The sequence below is a fragment of the Boleophthalmus pectinirostris genome, unplaced genomic scaffold, assembly GCF_026225935.1.
Source record: "Boleophthalmus pectinirostris isolate CB_2022bp ecotype Guang Dong unplaced genomic scaffold, ASM2622593v1 HiC_scaffold_19, whole genome shotgun sequence".
In the NCBI taxonomy this organism is placed as follows: Eukaryota; Metazoa; Chordata; class Actinopteri; order Gobiiformes; family Gobiidae; genus Boleophthalmus; species Boleophthalmus pectinirostris.
This window is the reverse complement of record NW_026571140.1, coordinates 21,416,630-21,437,857: the sequence shown is the minus strand read 5'-3', so window position 1 is coordinate 21,437,857 and position 21,228 is coordinate 21,416,630. Positions and strand designations below refer to the sequence as shown.

The 21,228-nt window shown below is 37.4% G+C and overlaps 6 protein-coding genes across 6 annotated transcripts; all 6 read right to left on the bottom strand.

Annotated features, from left to right (window-relative positions):
• Positions 1–1,580: 1,580 nt before the first annotated feature.
• mc1r (melanocortin 1 receptor) lies at positions 1,581–4,475 on the bottom strand. The gene has a single exon (XM_055154280.1). It carries the CDS (start codon positions 3,051–3,053, stop codon positions 2,088–2,090), a length of 966 nt encoding a protein of 321 aa, XP_055010255.1. The 5' UTR covers positions 3,054–4,475; the 3' UTR covers positions 1,581–2,087.
• Positions 4,476–4,627: 152 nt separating this feature from the next.
• Positions 4,628–11,738, bottom strand: tcf25 (transcription factor 25 (basic helix-loop-helix)). The gene is made up of 18 exons (XM_020941395.2): positions 11,387–11,738; positions 10,828–10,953; positions 10,689–10,754; positions 10,490–10,614; positions 10,265–10,330; positions 9,828–9,910; positions 9,614–9,744; positions 9,372–9,471; positions 9,016–9,109; positions 8,838–8,930; positions 7,306–7,411; positions 7,066–7,225; positions 6,899–6,986; positions 6,638–6,796; positions 6,452–6,542; positions 6,295–6,374; positions 6,138–6,213; positions 4,628–4,974 (listed from the first exon to the last, which is right to left on the bottom strand). The coding sequence occupies exons 1-18, from the start codon at positions 11,588–11,590 to the stop codon at positions 4,807–4,809; spliced, it is 2,016 nt and encodes a 671-aa protein (XP_020797054.1). The 5' UTR covers positions 11,591–11,738; the 3' UTR covers positions 4,628–4,806.
• A 341-nt stretch (positions 11,739–12,079) lies between these two features.
• LOC110175258 (cytochrome b-245 light chain) lies at positions 12,080–14,094 on the bottom strand. The gene is made up of 6 exons (XM_020941396.2): positions 13,922–14,094; positions 13,730–13,799; positions 13,491–13,565; positions 13,330–13,413; positions 13,148–13,229; positions 12,080–12,463 (listed from the first exon to the last, which is right to left on the bottom strand). The coding sequence occupies exons 1-6, from the start codon at positions 13,977–13,979 to the stop codon at positions 12,272–12,274; spliced, it is 561 nt and encodes a 186-aa protein (XP_020797055.1). The 5' UTR covers positions 13,980–14,094; the 3' UTR covers positions 12,080–12,271.
• A 257-nt stretch (positions 14,095–14,351) lies between these two features.
• mvda (mevalonate (diphospho) decarboxylase a) lies at positions 14,352–16,865 on the bottom strand. The gene is made up of 10 exons (XM_020941378.2): positions 16,633–16,865; positions 16,446–16,516; positions 16,200–16,314; positions 15,981–16,127; positions 15,609–15,808; positions 15,465–15,539; positions 15,165–15,383; positions 14,946–15,061; positions 14,760–14,868; positions 14,352–14,612 (listed from the first exon to the last, which is right to left on the bottom strand). Exons 1-10 carry the CDS (start codon positions 16,706–16,708, stop codon positions 14,532–14,534), a joined length of 1,209 nt encoding a protein of 402 aa, XP_020797037.2. The 5' UTR covers positions 16,709–16,865; the 3' UTR covers positions 14,352–14,531.
• Positions 16,866–17,239: 374 nt separating this feature from the next.
• pdcd5 (programmed cell death 5) lies at positions 17,240–19,741 on the bottom strand. Its single transcript, XM_020941380.2, has 6 exons — positions 19,550–19,741; positions 18,152–18,192; positions 18,023–18,084; positions 17,829–17,920; positions 17,672–17,743; positions 17,240–17,584 (listed from the first exon to the last, which is right to left on the bottom strand). The coding sequence occupies exons 1-6, from the start codon at positions 19,613–19,615 to the stop codon at positions 17,534–17,536; spliced, it is 384 nt and encodes a 127-aa protein (XP_020797039.1). The 5' UTR covers positions 19,616–19,741; the 3' UTR covers positions 17,240–17,533.
• Positions 19,742–19,907: 166 nt separating this feature from the next.
• uraha (urate (5-hydroxyiso-) hydrolase a) lies at positions 19,908–21,214 on the bottom strand. The gene is made up of 4 exons (XM_020941379.2): positions 20,982–21,214; positions 20,754–20,893; positions 20,261–20,396; positions 19,908–20,176 (listed from the first exon to the last, which is right to left on the bottom strand). The coding sequence occupies exons 1-4, from the start codon at positions 21,033–21,035 to the stop codon at positions 20,087–20,089; spliced, it is 420 nt and encodes a 139-aa protein (XP_020797038.1). The 5' UTR covers positions 21,036–21,214; the 3' UTR covers positions 19,908–20,086.
• Positions 21,215–21,228: the final 14 nt, after the last annotated feature.

Here is a 21,228-nt window from a genome sequence, read left to right as displayed (position 1 = left end):
CATTTAGCTAGACTTCAGACATACTATAATTTCATTAAATGTGAGGCACAATCAAATTTAAATCAAATGTTTCCATTAAATATATTGCTTGAAAACAGAATGAAAACCAGCATTTGTTCCAGTTGGAAATCCCCTCATTAGTGTTATTTAGAGAAGTGAACTTGATCATGAGTTTAAAATGGAACATTTGAAGAGTATCTGTTTGCGTTTAATATGAATGGTCCTTCTGTTTTACACACTGGTCTGTTTATTCAGTACAAAAAATAGCCTGATATAAATGTCTTGGATGCATGCACTAAATGCTTTGTCAGTGTGTGTCTATTGTTTTAGATCTAAAACCTCATAATTTGGTCTGCATGCCATTTAAAATGCAGGGTGCATGTCACATTGTCAAAAAGAAGGAAACTGCAAATACAACATGATGCCATGTATGCTCTCTATTAATGGCCTCTTAATAAGAGTAATAATACATAATACTTAAATGCATATAACACTATTCCAGACATTAAAAATAGCTTTACAGTTTCATGCATGATTCATTCACTATATACATAGTGGTAAGTTATTGTAGACAAAGCTGCCCTGGGGTAGACTGACAGAACGAAGGCTTCTAATATGCACTGCCTACAAGTGTTTTGCTCAAGGACACATCAGCAGTATGTACTGCATGGTTTACAGCTGACCTTTATGGTTGGTGGACTAGCACTGACCACTGAGCCACTGCAGTCCTTCTTCATAACAGTCAGCTACACAGTATATTAAAAATGTTGAACATGTCACTCATTTATAACACACTTATACTTACATTATTGTGTGGCATGTGTCAAGTTTTTACATTTATACTTTGCAGTGAATTATAACAGTAGCTTCATATGCTGACACAATTTGTATAACAGATATTTCACAGTTTAGTCAAGAAATTAAAAAACCTTTACATTCAAGCAACACAGTGAATTGGGGGTTTGTGCACCCCCACAACAGTTGCAGCTCTGTTTACAAAGAAGCCATGGGCAAAACACGAAGTTATTTTAAGGAGCCTCATTTCACACTGCAAGGCCCTTCTAGTCTTGAAACAGAACATTTCAATTCATGTGGTTTAATTTTGGCAGGCATTGATATCATGGGACCTCATGTAACCACTACACAAGTCAATGAAGTTTCTTTCTACATAGCCTTATACCTTAACTGAAAACACAATAGTATTTTGTATTGAGTTATTTTACAGCTGATTTAGTATAATTATGATATAGGTAATGTACACAGTCTCCATGAACAATTACTGATCATTAAGCAAGATGGAAACTGATTACACCTTTATTTAAACAACCATCCTTGGCTTATAATTAAGCCCTTGACAGTACTTAAATGAAACTGTTTCTCTTGGTTATTTATTGTTTGTTTTTATCTCCATTAGCAGCATACTGCATTAGCTATTCTTCCTGGGGTCATTTAAATTTGTAGGTATTGTTAAAAATCTTATTCACAATCATTCAACTAAAAACAATCAAATTTTCACACCAATACAGACTAACTTGCCACTTGCTATCAGATTAAAAGCAGAAATGCAATTACAATATAGGTTCCTGGTACAATCAATACTAATCAGTTTTACAATTTATTTAATATAATTTTGAAATAAATAAGAGGTGTACATAGATTTCAACAGTTTCCATGAACAAGTAATGATCGTTAAGGAAGATGGAAATTTTATTTATACAGCCACCCCACCCCCCTACCATTTTTATAAAGAATAACTAAGCATCAAAGTCATACACATTTCTTTCTTTTGGCATCCTACAGGGCCAAATTTGTGACTGGACTATTAGGTACATTTAATATCAACGCAACTCAAGAAAAAGGTACCACTGAAAATGTAGCCTCCATTTTGGACAGAGTGAGCAGTCTATGCGCTACATGGTGTCCCTACAGAAGAACTTGACTTGACTTGAAGGCATCCATTAGTTCATGCGTTAGATGTCCAAACGTTAGTGATTTTGCTCCACTGTTGGCTACATTCATAAAGAGGAGGACTTGGAAGTATTCCTTAACTTGAGCTCCACAATTTCTCACCCTGGAGAAGCAAAATGTCAAACACCGAAGCACCAGGAGCATAAGATCAACTCTTGTAGGGTCTTGCGCAGCTCCAGGCTTCGGTACGCGTAAATGAGCGGGTCAATTAATGAGTTACAGATGATGAGAATGAGAAAAAGATTGAAGTTTCTGAAGAAACAGTTGCAAAAAGGGTTCGTGGGACACGTGAGAATGAGGATGAGGTGGAGGAAGAAGGGACCCCAGCAAATAATAAAGACACCTAAAAGAATGGTAAGAGTGATGGCGCCTTTCATACTGGTGGACTGACGCCGGCTTTTGTTGAAAGCCATGATGCGACGTGAATGCACATGTGCAAGCACGAACATGTGCAGGTAGAGCACTGCGTTGAAAACTAGCGTTGTACAGAAAAAAGTGACGAGGCAGACGATGACAGCGTTGTCCGTGTGGTACACAATAAAGAGGATGCTGGAAGTGATGCTCACGAGCCACACCACCACAATAATGGCTATAGCGCGCTGAGTGGTCATGATGCTGTGGTAGCGCAGCGCGTAAAAGATGGTAATATAACGGTCAGCGGCAATGGTACATAGAAATGACAGGGACGACACCACGGAGCTGCAGATCATGACATCAATAATGTTGTCCAGGTGACGCAACATCCCCGGGTGCACGTCCAGCAGTCCGTGGTCGTTCAGTAGCATGAAAATAGTTTCAACAACATTACTGACACTGACAAGCATGTCAGACACGGCCAGGCAGCAAATGAAGTAGTACATGGGCGAATGTAGGTTACGATTCTTGATTATAGCCATCACAACCAAAATGTTTTCCACCAAACTGATGAGACCCAGTGCAAGGAACAACTCCTGTGGAATGAGGATCTGCACGCAGCCCGGAGAGTCGCGCTCCCCCAAAGAGGAGTTTGTTTCGTTGTCCTCAATAAAGCCACTCATTGAGGAGAAATCCACGTGGAGGATGGGGTTATGTGACCCGTTGGTCATTTTGACGTATTCTGAAGACACCGCCGTTTTGGGCACAGGTGGATGCGCGGTTTCCCGTGTAAGAATTCTTCAACTCCGCAAAATGCTTCAGTAAGTTTATCAGCTAATTCAAGGGAGATCACCAAATATCAGCATCATTTAAAACACCCAACTATTAACAATCGGGAGCAAAAAATATTCCGCTGTAAGTTCCGACTCATACCATTACTTTTACACACACACACACACAAAAATAAAAACTCTTTCTTCTGTCAATCAGACGCAATTCAGTCAAAAAGTTTGGTTTCAAATGTGCATGATGTGCTCACTCGCGCGGGCTTGTCCCTTTCGCGTCGCAACCAAACCTTATACGCCCTGGGTCTTCTGCGAGCGAAGACTGCTGTCCAAACACAACTCCTCCTTCCTCTCAGAGCACACAGATGGGCTTGGCCCGACAACAGTCCACAGATGCAGCTCTAATGAAAAAGGATGTCCCACCTTTTGGCCAAATTATCTTTCAAAGTCACTCAAGCCACTTCCTGTGTGGTTAGGCCATCGAAAACCATTAGTCTATGCCCAAATTGTTAGTACCGGCCTGAACACAACGGCCCCAACACAACGGCCCGCTGCTGTCTGACCACTGAGCAGTCACTAAAAGACAGTTTTTTAATTGGTTCACACACAATATTTGTGCAAAGAAAAACAAAAAAAAAAATACATTCGTTACATGGTTTCTAATAACTGTTTATATGTTTAAAATGTTTATAATGTAGAATGCAGAAGTTGTTTCTCTACCAGTTATAAAAGCAGAGATTAGCGTCTGCTGGCAGTAGCCTAAGTGGTTTGAATCGCAGCACACGCAGACCCCTGAGGCACAGATATGAAAGCCTTTCTATATTGCCAATGGATCACATGAAAACTTTTGACAACCTCAGCCTTAGCTCCAGGTGAACTGTGAACAATGACATCATTTGACTGCCCAGCAGTCACACTGAGAGATCATGTGGCTCTCTGAGAAACAGGGTTAGCGTATGGACATCACAGTGTATAGATGGATACACTGATTTGTCTGCTGTGTCTGCTTTGTCCTTGAAGTGTATTTCCTCTGCTTTTAACTTGAGGGCTGAGTGTTTAGATTGATGGTTGTCAGAAATGTAACATGTACTTTTTCTTTTAAAAATTTACCAAGTCTTTTACAATTCAGCCTTAAAGACAAAAAATATATAGGTTTTGACAAAGATTTGGTCATAAGAAGATGTACAGTTAGGCTTGTGTTGTAACAAATCTTGAATTTTCAAAAACTATATATAACTATTAAAAAAAATTATGCTTTTACATGATGAGCACAGGCTTTTCTTAGTGTCAGTATACTGTAGCATTAAATATGAGTAAAAAGCAACACATTACCCTATTCATTTTAAACTGATTGCATTTTTAGTCCATTGATTTTGAATTTAAACCACAAGGATATCACACAGGCAAGCATATCTTTAACCAAGTTCACTAGTCTTTTTGGATTGTCTTGCAAGCACTGGAGAATACCATTAAAGTTAAAACAAATTCGAACAAGTACAGCAGAAGGTATGAACACAGTATTTAAACATTGGTAATATCTGTTTAATCCATGTACCAAGGCTCAAAATTACAATAATAACAAAACATAAAGCTCAGGATTCCTCATATGAGATTATTCAATAATCTGCTGTCCATTATTTTTCTGCATCATCATTAAGAAAAGCTAATTTATCTTGATTGTGTGATCCACCTCTCTGTCTCAGTCCCACTCTTCTTCATCTCTGTAAGGGTTGTCTTCCCCTGGGGGCTCTTGAAACCGTATGTTAGCAAGCATGTCTCTCATTGCTACCATCAGTCGATTCACTTCCTGGTTCAGTTCTTGTCCTGCCCGAGCGACTTCCTGATCATCACCTTGTCTCTGTCCATCCTTAAAGCAATATAGATGTACACACCATCAGTAAAACAAAACAGCAAAATCTCACTGTAAGGAGCAAAGGAATCCAACTTTATAACAATAACAACAATTCATAATCAAAGATTATTTATGAACTGCCCTGAAGCATCCTGAAGCATGGGGTTGTGTTAAATGTTAAAGTCTCCAATGCTGACGTTTTGGACATGTAACTCCATTTAAACCATAACCATATTCACCTTATCTATATTTTTATCTTTTCCTTTGGATAACATGATCAGGATGCAAGTAGCCCTAATGGAAACATGCCCCGGTCTTTAAACCAACTATATGCTTCAACTACATCGCACTATTATACATCTATAATGTAGCATTAAAACATCTTGATGGGGATATTCCTTTAAAAGAGGAGTAGGAGAAGGCTATTTGTTAAATATGTACTTTCTCTTGAGTACTAAGTTTTCAAAAAATGATTAGGCTAATATTGCTGCGTTCATGTGGTCCTCTGGAACTTAGGAGATTGTTTTCCCAAGTTGACAAATGCACATGAATGCTTACTCAAGTCGGAAATACAACTCAGGAACTTACTTTCAGACCTGACGTGTGAAAAATCCCTCAGTCACTCAGAAGAAATTAAATTTGTCGGCTGGACAAAAGTTTATTTGGTCTGCTCTAGGAAGACGGACTAAATTCTGCTGATTTATCTTAAACATTTGAGCTCTTTGACTAACCATTATTATATTTTGGGGTTTACTGTAAGTTGTTAATATCATAAGAGCATTTGTAGAAAGACATATGTAATGTTTATAAGTGTTAGCTAAAGTAAATGCTGTTAATGAGCAAACTTAATTATTTTATTATTGGTGACATCAAAATCCAGATATTGATAAAAGCACATGAATGCATACAAGTCAGAACCACAACATCTTATGTCAGAATCCCAAATTCCTGAGGACCACCGGAACGCAGCATGTGTTCATTGTGTCACCATGGTAACTGTGGAACTGCCCACCAGCCTCAAACTACAGCGCTATTAAGTCCAATTGGATTTAAAATTATTCAATATTACTATGCCAGTAAATTAACATATGCCATGAATGGGATCACAGTTAAGCAGAAGAAAAACAGTTTTAAAGATAAACAGAATTGGCTTTTGTGTGCAGATTAAAAATGCTTACTTGAAGGTTGAAATTTGGCAACAAAGACCGGAAAAAGAGAGACAAAGTGCTCTCATTCGATGTTCCGGCATGCTGTCTAAAATGCATATCAATGTGAAAAATGTGTATATTAATTGGAAATATACAAACATTGTGTTAATAACAATAAGATGTATACCTCTCTGGCCGTGTGTATGTTATGATGGAGTCTAAAGGTGGTAAAGGGTCAAAGCCCATCACTGGTTGCGTTGTCACCTCCTGTGGTCAGGACATAAAATAAGACTTTGAATAAATAAAAGCAAATAAACAATATGGCAATTGTAGAGGGGCCTTACAAGAGGTAGACTGGAAGTGGCTCCTTTGATTTCAGACAGGAGGACATGTCGATGGATGTTCCTTGGTGCACTCTGGTATCTCTGCTTTCTCCTACCAAAACATAGCAGTTTATGTTGGGTAATATACACAGAAAACTGTTTGATAGAGGAACACAAATAACCACACATAAGTAGGTCTAATCTCACTTGTTCTGGTAATCTTCTATCAGAGGATCTTTGACATCTACTCGATGAAGCACAGTTTGTACATTTGTTTCTAGCCACTGCATCACTGTGGCTTCTCTCCATAGGCTGAAACTTCGCCCGACAAATAGTGCCGTCAGTTCAGCCAGAGCCTGAGGCTGCCTATAAGGGTATGCAAAATTAGAATCTCTGCTATCATACAAATTGTGAAAATTGTGACATCTTTGATTATGCAAATAATGTTGTGACAAAATCAACATATACCCTATGTGAGTTCTTGGGGCAAAGAAGGCATGTGAGGTGACTGTGGTGTCCGGTTGCACTGTACAGAGGTCCAGTAAAGGCATCAAGACTGTAAAGCCAATAGTCAGTTATGTTTTAACATAAACATTGCAATGTTATTTCTATCAATGAATATAACACACACATACCTCCAGGAAACATTATGAGAGCATCTTGCAGCATCTGATCTGCTTCATGTCTGAGTTTGTCACTTTCCTCTGGGTCCATATCTTCCTGTTGGCTCAGATGGAAATGACAAAGGGCAATGGAAAATGCAAAATTTGGCAGCTGGGAGAGATTCCGGTGTTCCTGATGCAGTAAACCAAAATAATTCAGTGTCTCCAACATTCATCTATATTTGACACAGCATTCTTATTAGAAACATATACCTCCCAATCTTGATACAACTGGATAAGACACTGGTATTCTCTTGAACGGAGCATCAGGAAATCAATGAGCAGCAGCATGCATAGGGGGTCAGAGTCTGGATCCAAACTATTGATAAACAAGCACAAAATAGTAGTAGTGTTGTTTTTTCATGGCCTATAGAATGTTTATATATTTGTATCATTTTCCTCAAATTCTGCCATTTAAATTTACTACAAAGTCATCCACACCCCTATTTCAATACAAACATGATAGGGGAGCAGTGTAGTTGCATTTAGTGCTGTCCTGTTCATATAAAGTTGAAGTGTTCAAATAAAGCTTTATGCATAATCTCTATGTTACATAACATCTATGTTATAATGTTGTTTCCGCATCAAAAACATACCTGGAGTTGTGTGCTGTTTCATTCACACGTTTAGCAGACAAACCCGGTATATTTAGGCTCAGTTCTTCTCTCAAACAGAAAACACTCTGTTCCAACTTGTGATAATACAGGTAATACAGGAAGTGTGGAACTGTATTTTTAAATGCCATATACCTTCACCTCTACTGAAACAAAACAGTCAATTTAGCGTAATATAGGACCTTAAAGCAGCTGGTCAGCCCATACAGAATATGAGCCTCTGATTTAGAATAAAGGCTGACAACCGATGCACTGAAAAGTGCAAATATCTACCCGTTACATCCACTAGACAATATATCTGAATATTTGTGAGTATTGGTCATTAGCTGTTGGTCAGGGGGAAAAACTAAATATCACTAAATATGTTAGCACTAAACCTTGACAAAACATGTACAAAAGTGAACATGATATAAAATTACATTAATAATCTGATATAAAGCAGGGAGCTAATAAAAACTACTGACTTGACATGGACAACGTTGACTATTCCCACAATAAAGCCCCACATAAATAGACCAGACCAATGAAGTCATGAAATCAGGAAGCTGGAGTTAGATAAAAATTTAAGATAAGATTTGTCAATAGCGTACTGTGGAGAGTCACCATATTACAGTTAAGTCAACACAAATGTTTTGACATCTGATTTCAGTAAAGTGTATTTTTATATATATATAAATATTATTATTATATATTGGGTACATAAGAAGTAGAGCGTTTTGTTCTTGACTAAAAAGATGATATAATTTAACAATGTTCTCCAGAGAAAATGTTTGCATTTAGAAGACTACTTGGCTACAGTTAACACTGGCAATGCCTAATCACAATATTTGCTTTTACCGACCTACGAGAATACGTCTCAAGTCTGATGACTGTACTTTGTTGTTTTTTTTCTTGTGGAAATAAGTGTTCTCATTAAATTCATGTAGATGGTAAATTTTCAATATGAAGCTAAATCTATAAATAAAATACTTATAAAAATGTCAGCTCTTTGGACAGAAGAAAGTATAGTAACATATGAGTAAAACAGGGTACATTGTGAGAAATTCATTAGACCATACATTTCCCACAATGTCTATAAAGAAGTGTAAAAATAGCTTGTATTTGTCAGGTCTTGTGTGACATATAGTGTACCTTAGGATTAATTTGCAATATTCCAATGCTGTCCGTGGGCACCCTCTCTTCTCCAAAAACATCATGTGCTTGTATAGGGCCAAATAAAAAGCCCTAAAAAAAACGAACATTAACACAAAGATGAAAACATAAAACTGCTTGTGTTTTATAATGAAAAATACACAATTCATTGACTGACCTGTTCTCTGGTCTGAGATAATCCAATCTACTCATTCCTGAGGTCAAATTGAAGAGAGGGTGAAAAGCACATTCAAAGCTGTACAATGCTCTTTCTGCAAAATTAAAATAAACAATTAATATGATTATGAAAAACAGCTATAATACGAAGAATTTCATTATAAAACAAGGCGTAAGAATCTAAAAATTGCTTAATAGTCATTATCAGTGCTGCTGTCATGTTTTAAATAGGACAAACCATCATAAAACATCTTTATAATTAACATGCATTTGTGAACCAAGATACTGATGAGACATAACATACATGTCTTTTTGCAAATAACTAGTATCGTTACCACCAGTAATCTTAATTGTCACCTATAAGGTCTCTGGCCATCTCCTGGTCCTCTTGTATGCGGCAAACATCTGAGAGCTGCAATAAGGAATCGATGTGGTACGGGTTGAGTTGAAGAAGAGCCTAAAAAATACAATCCTTGTCAAAAATCTTATTTTAACACTTTTCAAATGCTCAAATAGACAAACAAATAAATTTCTATTACAGGAAAGTTATAATAAATACAAGATGTATGAGATGATTGTGAGACAGCAGAGGACTTTACCACAATGTTGTTGGGATCCATAGACTCGACCGCATCAAAGAACTTGAACTGTACTTGTTGGTATTCACGGTTGTGTTCAAAAGTGAAATAGTGTATGCCATCTTTTGACTGGAGCAAAGACATAGAAATTCCTGGAAGAATAAGAGACAAAGTGTACAAAATACTAATTTCAGACAGTGTTTTTGTAAAGATATTCTGCATCCTAGAAGTTTACCTGGGCGACTAAAGCGAGGCCAGCTGTCTTTCGGGCTAGTCATCCATGTGCTCCTGTGAAAGTGTCTGTTTCTCTGCCGCGGTCTGTTATTGGAAGAGAATACAGATAAAGTAATAATAAGAAACCATGATATTAGATTTTTTTTTTTTTCACGGTCAATGCAGATTATTTAGAATCCAGAGAAACTGATGGCCGATGAACTCTGCCGATACTTTTGTGCTGATATGCAGGGCCAATTTTGCATATTTATTATGCATATATATATATATATATATATATATATATACATACACACACAAAAAACTCATCCACAAACCTGTTTACTACGAAGTGGATACGAGAGGAGTGTAGTCATGTTTTGTTCTTCGCATTTAAGTGTTCAAATAAAGTGTTATACATATTTTTAGGCATCTGGTTGGCCAAATTATTATACTTGCCTTTGTTCTCCAAGAACTGCTCTTGCCCCAAAATATCTCTTCAACTCAGTCTCTGGGTTGAGATTCCTGAAAAATTAATAAGACCATGGTTATGGCTTATTCTTGACGTAACATCCCTGTGAATCACAGACCTGCTACTAGAAAATATAATATGCAGTGATGAAAGTATTATATTGAATTTATACAATATTTAAAATGATAACATGATTGACATTTTGTTCTTACCGGTGTTCAACATGAAGGGCAGCTTTTCGGTCTGGACCTCCACAATTGGCGCTTTGTAAACTATGACTATTAGACTGTTCCAATTTTTCCATTATCAAATCTATGTTTTCATCTGGCATTGCATCCTGAAATCATGCCCACGTAATTACCATGATGCAACAACCTTAGATTTTTTTTATTTTAAAGAAACTACCAATACCTGTCCATTTTCTGGTGTGGCTCTGTTTTTTTTCTTCTTCCTCTTTTTCTTTGCTTTGTCTCCAAGCTAAAGGGATAAAGTGTAACGAGGCAATTAGTGCATGTGGCTTACATTCTGTTGACATTGTATGTGGGTTTACCTTAGATGCTGTGGCTTCATGGTTTGAATCTATGCCTTCCAAGGACTGGGTTTTAGTGTGGTCATCTGTTTTTTCAGCAACTTCATCAGGTGAGATTTTCTCTGCCTCAATGTCTTCATCACAAATCTATCAAATAATCAGCAAGAAAATGTTGTAGACAAGTAGAACAAAATGTTGTTCAGTCAATTGCAGGAGTAAAATTTAAGTGGGTGTCCAATATGATTTAATTAAACTTCGGTAATTATTCTTTCGTATTTTTACATGTCCATGATGGCCATTTAATAGTTTTGTAGAGACAAAAAATCTCAAATCACAAACTCAGTTTTCCACTAGATTTGAGATTTGATTGTGTGGGTTAACAACTGATAAATTACACACATAGGGAGCATAGTACACTTTATTAACAAACTATTTATATAATCACACGTGTACTAAATCTGACAGAAGTGTTTCCAGTTGACACTAAAGAGGCTAACACAGACTGCATGTTGTGGGCAAGGTCAACAGCGAAAGCTGACAACACGTACGTGTCGTGTCAGTAATAAAATAAAGTGATTACCACTTCATAAATGTTGCTGAAGTTCTTCTGACCCTTGTTCTTCTTTGCTTTTCGGCTGCTGGACGATACAGGGACATTAGCCGTCTCTGCCCCCTCCTCCTCAACCTGTTCCTCAAAACTATCCCCCTCAGTGAGGTCCCCGGGGCTCAGAGCCTCCTGACCCCGCTGCTTCCCCTTCAACCTTCTCAAAGCCCGAGTGGACATGATTCACACTTAAAATAAAGCGTGTTCAATAAGTTAAAATGTTACCAAAACAAACTCGACACCATACAGTCTACGAACGACAGAGCCACACGCTTTCTCTTTAGTTTCAATTCTACAGCACCACTGGATCTGAATCCCATTACTGCCCCCTATGGGCATTGATTAGTAAACGTGCTTTTGAGGACACTGGAAAATATGAAGTGCAATGTCTTACTGTCTTACATGAGGAAGTAGGCCCATGTTTCAACATGTACTGCTTTCACAGGTCAAATGTGGTCAAAGAAAAAAGGTGCAAAAGAAGTGCATTGTTCTCACAGCATATTATCTCTTTTATCACAACTGGTTAAGTTTTCTCCAATAACAGTGGGAGTATTTTGCTTCAGATGACCAAGGGAGTTTCTAATCTGACGAAAGTGACAATGTGAAAGGGGAAGTTGACTAAACATAAAAATGACATTTAAATAACTACATCACAATAAAAGACACAACTTTGAGTAACAGTATAGTATAATATACACTCATACAGACATTTCAGATAATAAGATCAAATCCAATAAAATCAGATCAACAACCACAACATCATTTTGCTTATTTCTAAAACCACTATGCGAACAGATACTGGCAGCAGTCCACTGATGTAGATATAAAATATAACATTCAATTGACCCCAGTAAAATGTTGTTACTCGTTGGCAGTAACGGGGAGAGGGTTTTCATAGGCTGCGGCCTCCAAGTCGTCCACTCTTTTCCTCCGCGTCTCTGGGGGAGGTCGGGGAGGGGGGTTGGATGGAGGACTTTTGATGCTCTCTGCTGTGGGTTTCGGTGACTGTTGTCGTGGAAGAATTGGCTCCCATTGTTCACCTCGTATAGCTGCCTAAAAAAAAAGAAAATGCCCAAACCAATTTTTTCTACAGTAAACATGTCCTCAACAATAAAGGTGCACTATGCAACTTTTGTGCTAAATGGTCCCCCACCTGCTTGTCTCCATGGAGACCCCTGAAATGTTCCACAGTATGGCATCAAACGTATCAACTCCAAAGAGATAAGAACCATAAGAACCATAATTAACTAAATGCATGTTAGTCAAGTTTAATACCATACTGTGGAACTCTCCAGGGAAAGCATTTACATCTCCCTAGTGACAAAATCTCCACCGGAAAGGTACATTGTGCATCTTTAACCATTAATTTAAAAAAGAAAGTTAACTTAAAGCAGATTTTAGAACAGTATGTGTGATCATATGCAATTCTTACCTTTAACATTGTATTGAAATGTATGTAGGCAACATTTATCACATTTCAGTAGACAGTGGACTACATTAAATAATTTGTCTTTAATTACAATATTAATCATCAAACTTTACGATTAGGTTACTACGTCTGGAAGTTGAAGCATTTAGTCACTCCCATTGTGGCATGTCTTAACTGAAATACCAGTAATGAAATGCGTCTTTCCTGAAACCATTTCCTTCTTTTAAACTCTTCTGTTCCTGGTTCAACTCACAACTAAATCCACATAAATTAAGCTTCTCCTTTATAATTTGTAATAAAAAACTTACTCCCAGGTATATGAGACTTGCAATCCCAAGGCAGACACATCCAAGAACAGTAGCAAGCATAAACCCTCCAGGAACACACAACCTACAGGAAATAAACAATAAACTATTAATTTCAAGGAGTGGTGAATGTAACTTTAAAGCACTTGAAAAGAACAAAGCTGACAAGCATCTGAAAAACTTACACTGCAAGTAAAAAAGCCCGAACATAGTAGTTTCTGGTCAGGGGTCCAAAGGATTTAACACAAACAGTAAAGCAATATTGGCCCCTGAGAACACAAAGCTAGATATTATATCAGCAGCATATTAAACATAGATGTGAACACATTATCAGGGGCATACTCACGTCCGCCCCACACTAGTGCCCTTGGACCTCTTGCCTCTTGGATACTCAAGGAGACACACAAAGGACCCAGCAGCACTACAGACATGTTAAGGCTCTCAACAGAAGTGGCCTAGTACCTGCTCCTCAGTTTTTCATGGATTGACCAAAATATTCACACTAATTCTCATTACACTCTGACAAAAGGAAGAGTATGGATAATACATTTACTAGGTATAACAACAGCACACTGAGAAGGATACACAGCATAGGCTGCAAACTCCCAGCCTCTGAATTGTCCAGCAACCCCCACAATGCCACCTGTGAGGAGAACTAAAAAATCCATACATTTTTAGGATCTCAGAAATCTGGTCTAGGTGGTTTATGTAATATTATTATTCGTTCTATTTAACAAATTGCACTTTGCTTATGTATAGTTTCATTAAGCTACTTACTCAGTCCGGAGGCCAGCGCTTGCTCGTTGGCCCACATCGCCCACTCTATTTTCCCCATAGCTTAATGAACAAACCTCACTTTTAAAAACCGACAAAGGTCTTAAGAAGAGCGACTGAAACTTTTGATGAAACGAGGAAGCAGTTTTACTTCACAGATGTAAGGTGTGTTGAAACGCAGAGTGGGCAGGGCATACAGCAATCCCCAGTGGACTCGTCATATCCGAAGACAAGGCGGGGCCAAATCTCACCAGTAAAAGGTAAACAAGTGAAACCAATGGACGAAATGCTAATACCGTCAATGAGTCCAGTTACCGAAAAGGGGCATTAGGGACTATAATTAAATTAATATAAAAAATGCGGTATTGTAATTCTAGAGAGAACGACTTACAAGACATACGAATGTACAATCAGTCTCAAGACAGATGGAAAATGGAATAGGCAAAATATGAATTTATTAAAATATGTAACAATGCATCGGGTCAAATGTCTCCTGCATTTGTAGGTTTTAGTTAAAATTATGAATACATGACTAAAAATTACTATAATTATAGTTATAACCTAACAATTAACATGGGACAGCTATTTTGGTTTTCTTTCATAATCAACAACATCACTGAGTTTTCTTTGGCATTCCATCAGAGCCAAGAAGGTGCTGTGAATGATCCTCCACAATTCGTGGTCCAGGTCCAGCCTAATACAAGTGTGGAAAAGGAGCAAAGAGTAAAAACATATGTTAAAATAAATATAAAATAAATATAAAAGCATTCAGACCAGCTCTGAAATTTTTAAAATAATGCACTCATGTACATAAGTAGGCTATGAATTTAAGTGTGCTTACCTGAGTGCTAATAATATAGCTTATTCTATTTGGCATAGGCTCCAAGCCAATACTCTGCTTTAGTTCCTCAGAGAGAATGGTATCATCAACTTGAAGACCTTTTATAAACCTGCATCAAATACAGGGATGGATAAGTATGTTTGTTAAAGCATATATAATGTAACAAAACAATCTCAGTATACACACTTTCCACCATTGCTTTCTGAAGGAAAGACATGTTTAACAACTTGAACAAACTCAGGAACATGCTGCTCTAGAGTGAAGATGACAGCGTTGGGGCCAGCATCAAATGTGTAGGCCACCTGTAAGAAAATGAGACCTGAGCAATATAGTTTTGAAACCAAACCATAAGTCTGTAAAAGATTGTGATTACTGAAACGGTTACAGTAAACCTGAAATAGTTACCCTAGTCTCTCCATAGTGCTTGTTGTATTGGTGCACTACACTGATAATTTGCTGGGACACACTGTTCAGGTAGAATATTGGGGGATATGTATCAAGACAAGTTGAATGAAACTGGTTACTGTCTTTCATTGTTAATTCAGCAAAGGTAGAAAAATCCTTTTTGCAAACTGCTTCAATCATGTCTTCCATCCTTTTTGGAACAACACACTCTGCTCGGTGCTGCAAAACAATGAACAACTGTTATCTAACATTTAGCTTTAGAATGAGGGAAAGTACAGTACTGTTGACGGGCTTGTGTACCTTCAACAATAAACTTGTTTTTACACTGGTTTGCATCCCTGAAGTGCTGCCTATTGGCTTCCGATCAGCACTCACCTGCAAAATGTTACATGATTACTAATTTATTGACCAGCACATCCTCTACTTACAAACGGAATGTCTTACAACAAGCACAAGGATTCTGAGTTCAGGCCAGTGAGACTCTGGCGCCACCTGTTGGGCCAAACTGTCTTTGCCATCGTCTCGCTGTCCCAGCATCCACTGGACAAATCCCCCATACATACTTCGACAAGCACTGCCAGAACCTTGTCGTGCAATTGCAGACAACTCCCCTTCCACACCAAACACACGAGCAAGTGTGTAAACTATAAACCAAAGAAATATCAAACATAATTCAATTCAATTCAATATTTATCAAGAACACGTAATATCTGGTTCATAGTATTAAAAAGAAAATAGTAAGAATAAAAATACCATATGAATAGCTAGAAATCTAACTTAAACATAAAAAAATAAATAAAAATAAAAAATACAAACCCAAACAAGCAAAGCCAGCAGCTGATGAAGCGAGTCCAGCTGCAGTCGGGAAATTGTTGATGGAGCAAATATGGACCTTGTGAGACAAACCAGCTACATCCAAATCAGGGTTAGTCTTATTGCGTCTTTTCCTTGCAAGTCTGCGAACTGAACAGATTTGAGAGAAATAAAATTAAAATAATTATAAAAAATCCTAACATTAATATTAACATAACTTACTTTCTCTGAGACATGACTGTAGTCTTGGGTGGGTTATGTCCTCTTCTTTTCCATTTAACCATATTCGGTCCTCCTCAAAGGATCTGCTTGTTGCAACTGTGGTGGTTGTTTTAAGCTTGACAAAGTAGAAACAATACAAAATTTAGCCTTATAAATGTTGAATGTTGGGGGGGAAAAAATTACTGACCGTCACCCAACCAAATATTCTCCAACTGTCCCAATCATAGACTACACTGATGGTAATACCTGATCTTGATGCAAAGTGACACTCAAAGATGAGTTTATAGGTAGAATCAGTTCTTCATTTCTCTTGCCCCCTAAGCACAGGACAGAATAGTGAGAATAACACACCAGTGTGTATGTTGTATGTTTTAGAAGCTTAAGTAAAACATGCCCTAGGCAGCAGATTACTAGAACCGGGGGAGTTACTTACAGTATTTGATGACAGCAATGTTCACAGGAGCGGTGCACGTAACCATACTTGTCTTGACTGTATTATCGTCAGACATTATTTATTACAACTAAGTTATAATAATAAAATAAAATAAAGTTTCAACGCCTTGTCCTTTAGATTCGCAGTTGACACAGTGCAGCTAACCCTCCTCGCTACACGATGGGATAGCCTTCATGGCAGCGTCTCATCTGAACGTGACTTCTGATTGGTTTGTGGGAATCATGTGGTCTTTACTTAAACCAATCAAAATTCACCGCTTTGACACACAACAGAAATACAGCCAATGAAATTCCTCTGACCACAGTCGTGTGAAAATAAGGCAATCCCATCCGTTCCATTGACAGTATAATTATAAATATATATTGTCTTACAAGGACACTATTATATCTAATGAGTTCAATTCATTATCAAATAATTAAATAAATCACATCAAATAGGCAGTGTTGTTAAACCCACAGTATGTAACTTTTTATCCATATACATACTTACCCTGATTCTTTGGAATCATGCAAGTGATGTGCCACCTCCAGAAAGTTAAACACTGTACCTTTAAATAGTGGTTTAGGCATAAACTAAAAAAACACCCTTTTAGTAATAAAGTTTTTTATTTTTATTTTTTTTGTAAACTTGGCAATAGATTATGATATAATGTTTCAATAGGTAAAAAAGCAATTGTGAATTTAAATGTGATTATTATATAGATGAAAATTGGGTACCAATGCAAACTGAACAAATACAGAAAAGAAAATGCCTTGAAACCTCGAACGTCCATGTTGGGAGGCCGTCCTATAACGAGTTGCCATCATAGCATCACAGGAGCTCCAAATTCCAACAAAAAAAATCTGAATGCAATTTGCTCTCTCACTCTAGGGATCTCGGGTCAGTAATCGTCATCCTCATCATCTGAGTCCATCACCCTCTGCCTGTTAAACTGATATGTACAGGGTATGTGTTGTTGTTAGACGATTCAGTGAAAAACAATAAAAACACAAATATAAGAAAGCCTCGGTGAACTTACTTTGACAGTAGTCTTTTTCTCTGTTTGCTGACTAACTTTTTCTAAAATCTCAATTAAACCAGACTCTGAAATCTGTAAAAAAAAAAGAAGAAAAAGGTAATATACAATGTTACAACTATTTAATACATACTCAGCATATGTCAACTTTATTTTTTACCTTTCCACCTAACTGTCCAAAACGAGCCATTTGAATTAGATAGTTCTCAACAGCTGTGGCCTTCTCTGGCTTTACTAAAGCAAGGTTACTCACTAAAGCCAAACAAATGCATGATTTTATTTAGTATTACATTTCTTATATACATATTATACATTTTTCAGTTCTTATAAAAATTACAAACGTAGCGTACTTACATCTGGCACGGGCAGACTGATCAAGTACTTGAGCCAATATTGTATTTCTCATGTCAGCCTCCCTGCAATTATATAAGTGATTATAATCAGGTTTCAGACATTACTTTTTATGGTGATGCAATATCATACCTTTGTTTTGCCTCCTCTCCTTGTTGGTTACTCGAGCCATCCTAAAAGATAGATCATATAAATATTATTTCTAAACAGCTATGCAGACCAATGTCCTCAGAATTGAGAAAGACATCAGATGTCTTGTGCGTTTTGACCAGATGACAACCTTTGAGACCTCGGATATTTATTTTCAGGGGTATTTACTTATTTAAGCTGTCCATAGGCAAGGTTGCTGGTCTTTCACTCCATTCATCACCCTTTTACAAGTTTAGTAATTACTAATATTCACATTTCTATAATTGAGATATTTTGGCAGTTGTACTTTTTTGAGTAGATTTTTAAAGTTGTATAATATATTGAATATACAGGTAATATTGCACTTTGCCTCAAAGTCATGGTTATTGAGAGATTACTGTGTAGAGTACAGGATTGCTGCTTCTAAGCTATATACATGAGCATTCAACAGTTTCTCAAGTTAAGCATTTTTTGTATAAAACAATGATCTAAAATGCTACTAAAGCTGTGTTAAAAAGTTTTTGAGCAGTATTTTCTTCCATATTTTGTAAAATTTTGGCAGCAATAGTTGTGCATTGCCTATTTAATTTGGTGGTCTTATGAAAAGCTCGATTACTCTGTTCAGTGATCTCAGGGCCAAACATAATAGCCCCAGGTGGGCTCTGCTCTCTTGAGGTCCGGCTGCAGTTTGTTCAGTAATAAGGCACAAGCTGCTACTACTACAGTCACTCACAATAGTGGCAAAGTGTTTGAATTAATTAACTGTTACAGTACATTAAGTCACTATTTCTCAAACTGCCATGTGGGCTGTCTGTGGTGGTATAAAAATGTGGTTTAAGCATTTGTTTTATTTAGAGAAATGTATGCCCCTGTACTCTTTTGGGTTAATCATTGTTTAGAACTACGCTGTCCATGGTTTATATATAAGTCTCTGTTTAGACCTGGTTTAGTCTAATTGTAAGCCATTTTTAGTTGCAGAACTAACACAGAAACTTCATCTGACACTGTCAATCTGTGCATGTCTATTATACTGTATTGCCCCCGTAGATATGTCATACAGTCAACTTTATAAAACAGCCAAATTCTCTTTATTAATATTTTCATTATTATTTATAGTTTTCTTTACAAAACATTGCATACGCGTAAAAGAGATGGAAGGGGTGTGTGCTGCAGATCATGATGAGTGATTAACTTCATATACATTCAACTTCAGTATCATGACACTGATTCACATTTCATGCGGTACATGCTTGCCACGTAGAATAGCCTATCTGGGGTTAAAAAGGATAAAAACTGTAAAAGGTCTGTCTGCTGTAGCAAGAGAAGCTACTAGCTAGCTTTAGCAGTGTGAGCTCAGCATCTCCTTATAAGGTGGACACGTTTTGGACCTTATTTTCTCACCCCGTGCTTCGCCTGTAGCTCCGCCATTCTTTGCCGCCTTATTGCTTCCAGTTCTTCGTCTGCCATTATTATGCTCTTCAAAATAAACTTTACTGTTTGATGGTTCTGCAAAGATTAAAATTACTCAACTTGTCCAGCAGGCAAGGCCCATCGGAGTACGAGCCAGGGGTAAGTAGCCGATCTCAGATAAAGAGAGCACGATGGAGGCGGCAATCGAGCGAAGAGTAAGTATCTTGAGGCAAAACGTAAGCTAATCGCACTGACTGTTAAAGAATAACGCTAATTGTGCATTCACCATTTACCTTTAGCTTGATGGCAGTGAAATACAGGCATGTAAATGTCAAAGAAGGGACACATACTCATTGCACAGTCATTTTATTAGTGAACAAATCGGACCATGCAGCTGGGTATTATGCAGGCGTCAGAAAAGACTACATGACATTTTTCTAGTGTATTCCTAATTTAGAGTGGCACACGTGTAGTTTACTGTGTAGCAAAATGCCTATCAACAAACAGTTGGACCAATGGAGACTGTCTCTAGCTTCCTCTGTAAGTACTGTATGAGAAGCGACTCATCAGCAGTGGGATGTGGTACTTCTGTCCAGGGTCTCTTACAGTGAAGACAATCTGGAACCCAAACAAGTAAGCATAAATAAAATAAAAGAAATTGTAGATTTTAAATGCTAATTATTTATTTAAATATTTCAGTACCTCAACGTAAGGGTAAAATGGTGTCTCTCCAATACTCTCCCAGTACTGCTGGGTCTCAAATCGTAATTTGTACACACCAGATGTGAACATTTCTTTTGTAATTAGTCCTGGGCAACGGCCATCGGCATTTGTGGTCCTGTAAGTTTTTTGTTTTTTTTTAATAGACTTAAGAGAGGTAAAATATGTAACTTTTTATTTTTTGATGGGGGTCTGCCACCTGTTGTCTCCATGTCAGTGTTTGGCCCGATGATCCACACTATAGCATTAAACAAAATCTATTATGGAGTAAGACATGTTTAATGCCATACTGCCCATGTTTAATGCAATACTGTTTATTCCATAAAAGGTTTAGTTAAATGCCATACTGCGAAACATTACACACCAAACTGTAATATCTCCATGAAGACAAACAGGTGGCAGATTCACTGCAACACATAGTACATAGAGTTACACCTTTAGTTTAATAAAACATTTAGAATATTTGTTGTTGTACCCAGTTGTAATTAAACTCCAAAATTCAGATGAAGTATCTTGTCGATAAAGACCTAGGGACACATTCGAACCAGGAACCCCCAGGGCAATGTTGAGCACATGTGTCGATAGGGGACTCACCGGACCAGCCATTGATGTTACCTGTCAACAAAATTAGGAATTTTTTTGTAGCAGTTCATAGAAAATAGTCAGTTTGAAAGAAATTATATAAACAATTGTCATAGATTACCTCGTGTTCAGACAGAATGTGTCCTTTGAGCTGCTGCAGTCTTTGTGCACTCATTTGCTCTGATCTGTCAACATCAATCTTGGACACTGAGTTTAGTTTAAAATTCAGACTTCATGGTTTATTTTAATAATCCGATTACTATCATTCACCACATGACATTTTGCAAACTGTCATATGGCAGTGAGTCTCCGCATAAACGGGCTTAATTCTGTGAAATGTAGCTGAATGTTGTGCAGCTCTTTGTCAC

Bases quoted from the DNA above. Each gene is read 5' to 3' on its own strand.
- LOC110175258 (XM_020941396.2), bottom strand. From the start codon at position 13,979: ATGGGGAAAATAGAGTGGGCGATGTGGGCCAACGAGCAAGCGCTGGCC. The intron at 13,414-13,490 runs GTGAGTATGCCC...TTGTGTTCTCAG, and splicing joins GGCACTAGTGTGGGGCGGAC to GGGCCAATATTGCTTTACTG. The intron at 13,230-13,329 runs GTAAGTTTTTCA...TATTTCCTGTAG, and splicing joins CGGGCTTTTTTACTTGCAGT to GTTGTGTGTTCCTGGAGGGT.
- tcf25 (XM_020941395.2), bottom strand. From the start codon at position 11,590: ATGTCCACTCGGGCTTTGAGAAGGTTGAAGGGGAAGCAGCGGGGTCAG. The intron at 9,745-9,827 runs GTAAACTTCTAG...TTATTCTTCCAG, and splicing joins GCCTCGCTTTAGTCGCCCAG to GAATTTCTATGTCTTTGCTC. The intron at 9,110-9,371 runs GTGACAATTAAG...TTAATTTTGCAG, and splicing joins GATGGCCAGAGACCTTATAG to AAAGAGCATTGTACAGCTTT.
- pdcd5 (XM_020941380.2), bottom strand. From the start codon at position 19,615: ATGGCAGACGAAGAACTGGAAGCAATAAGGCGGCAAAGAATGGCGGAG. The intron at 18,193-19,549 runs GTGAGAAAATAA...TCTATCTTTTAG, and splicing joins AGCTACAGGCGAAGCACGGG to GATGGCTCGAGTAACCAACA. The intron at 17,744-17,828 runs GTAAAAAATAAA...TTTTTTTTACAG, and splicing joins TTGGACAGTTAGGTGGAAAG to ATTTCAGAGTCTGGTTTAAT.
- mvda (XM_020941378.2), bottom strand. From the start codon at position 16,708: ATGTCTGACGATAATACAGTCAAGACAAGTATGGTTACGTGCACCGCT. The intron at 15,809-15,980 runs GTTTGTATTTTT...TTTGGTTTATAG, and splicing joins TGCTGGCTTTGCTTGTTTGG to TTTACACACTTGCTCGTGTG. The intron at 14,613-14,759 runs GTAAGCACACTT...CACTTGTATTAG, and splicing joins GCTATATTATTAGCACTCAG to GCTGGACCTGGACCACGAAT.
- uraha (XM_020941379.2), bottom strand. From the start codon at position 21,035: ATGAGTGCACAAAGACTGCAGCAGCTCAAAGGACACATTCTGTCTGAA. The intron at 20,894-20,981 runs GTAATCTATGAC...TTTTGTTGACAG, and splicing joins ACATTCTGTCTGAACACGAG to GTAACATCAATGGCTGGTCC. The intron at 20,177-20,260 runs GTACTGAAATAT...TTTGGGTTCCAG, and splicing joins CATTTTACCCTTACGTTGAG to ATTGTCTTCACTGTAAGAGA.
- mc1r (XM_055154280.1), bottom strand. From the start codon at position 3,053: ATGACCAACGGGTCACATAACCCCATCCTCCACGTGGATTTCTCCTCA.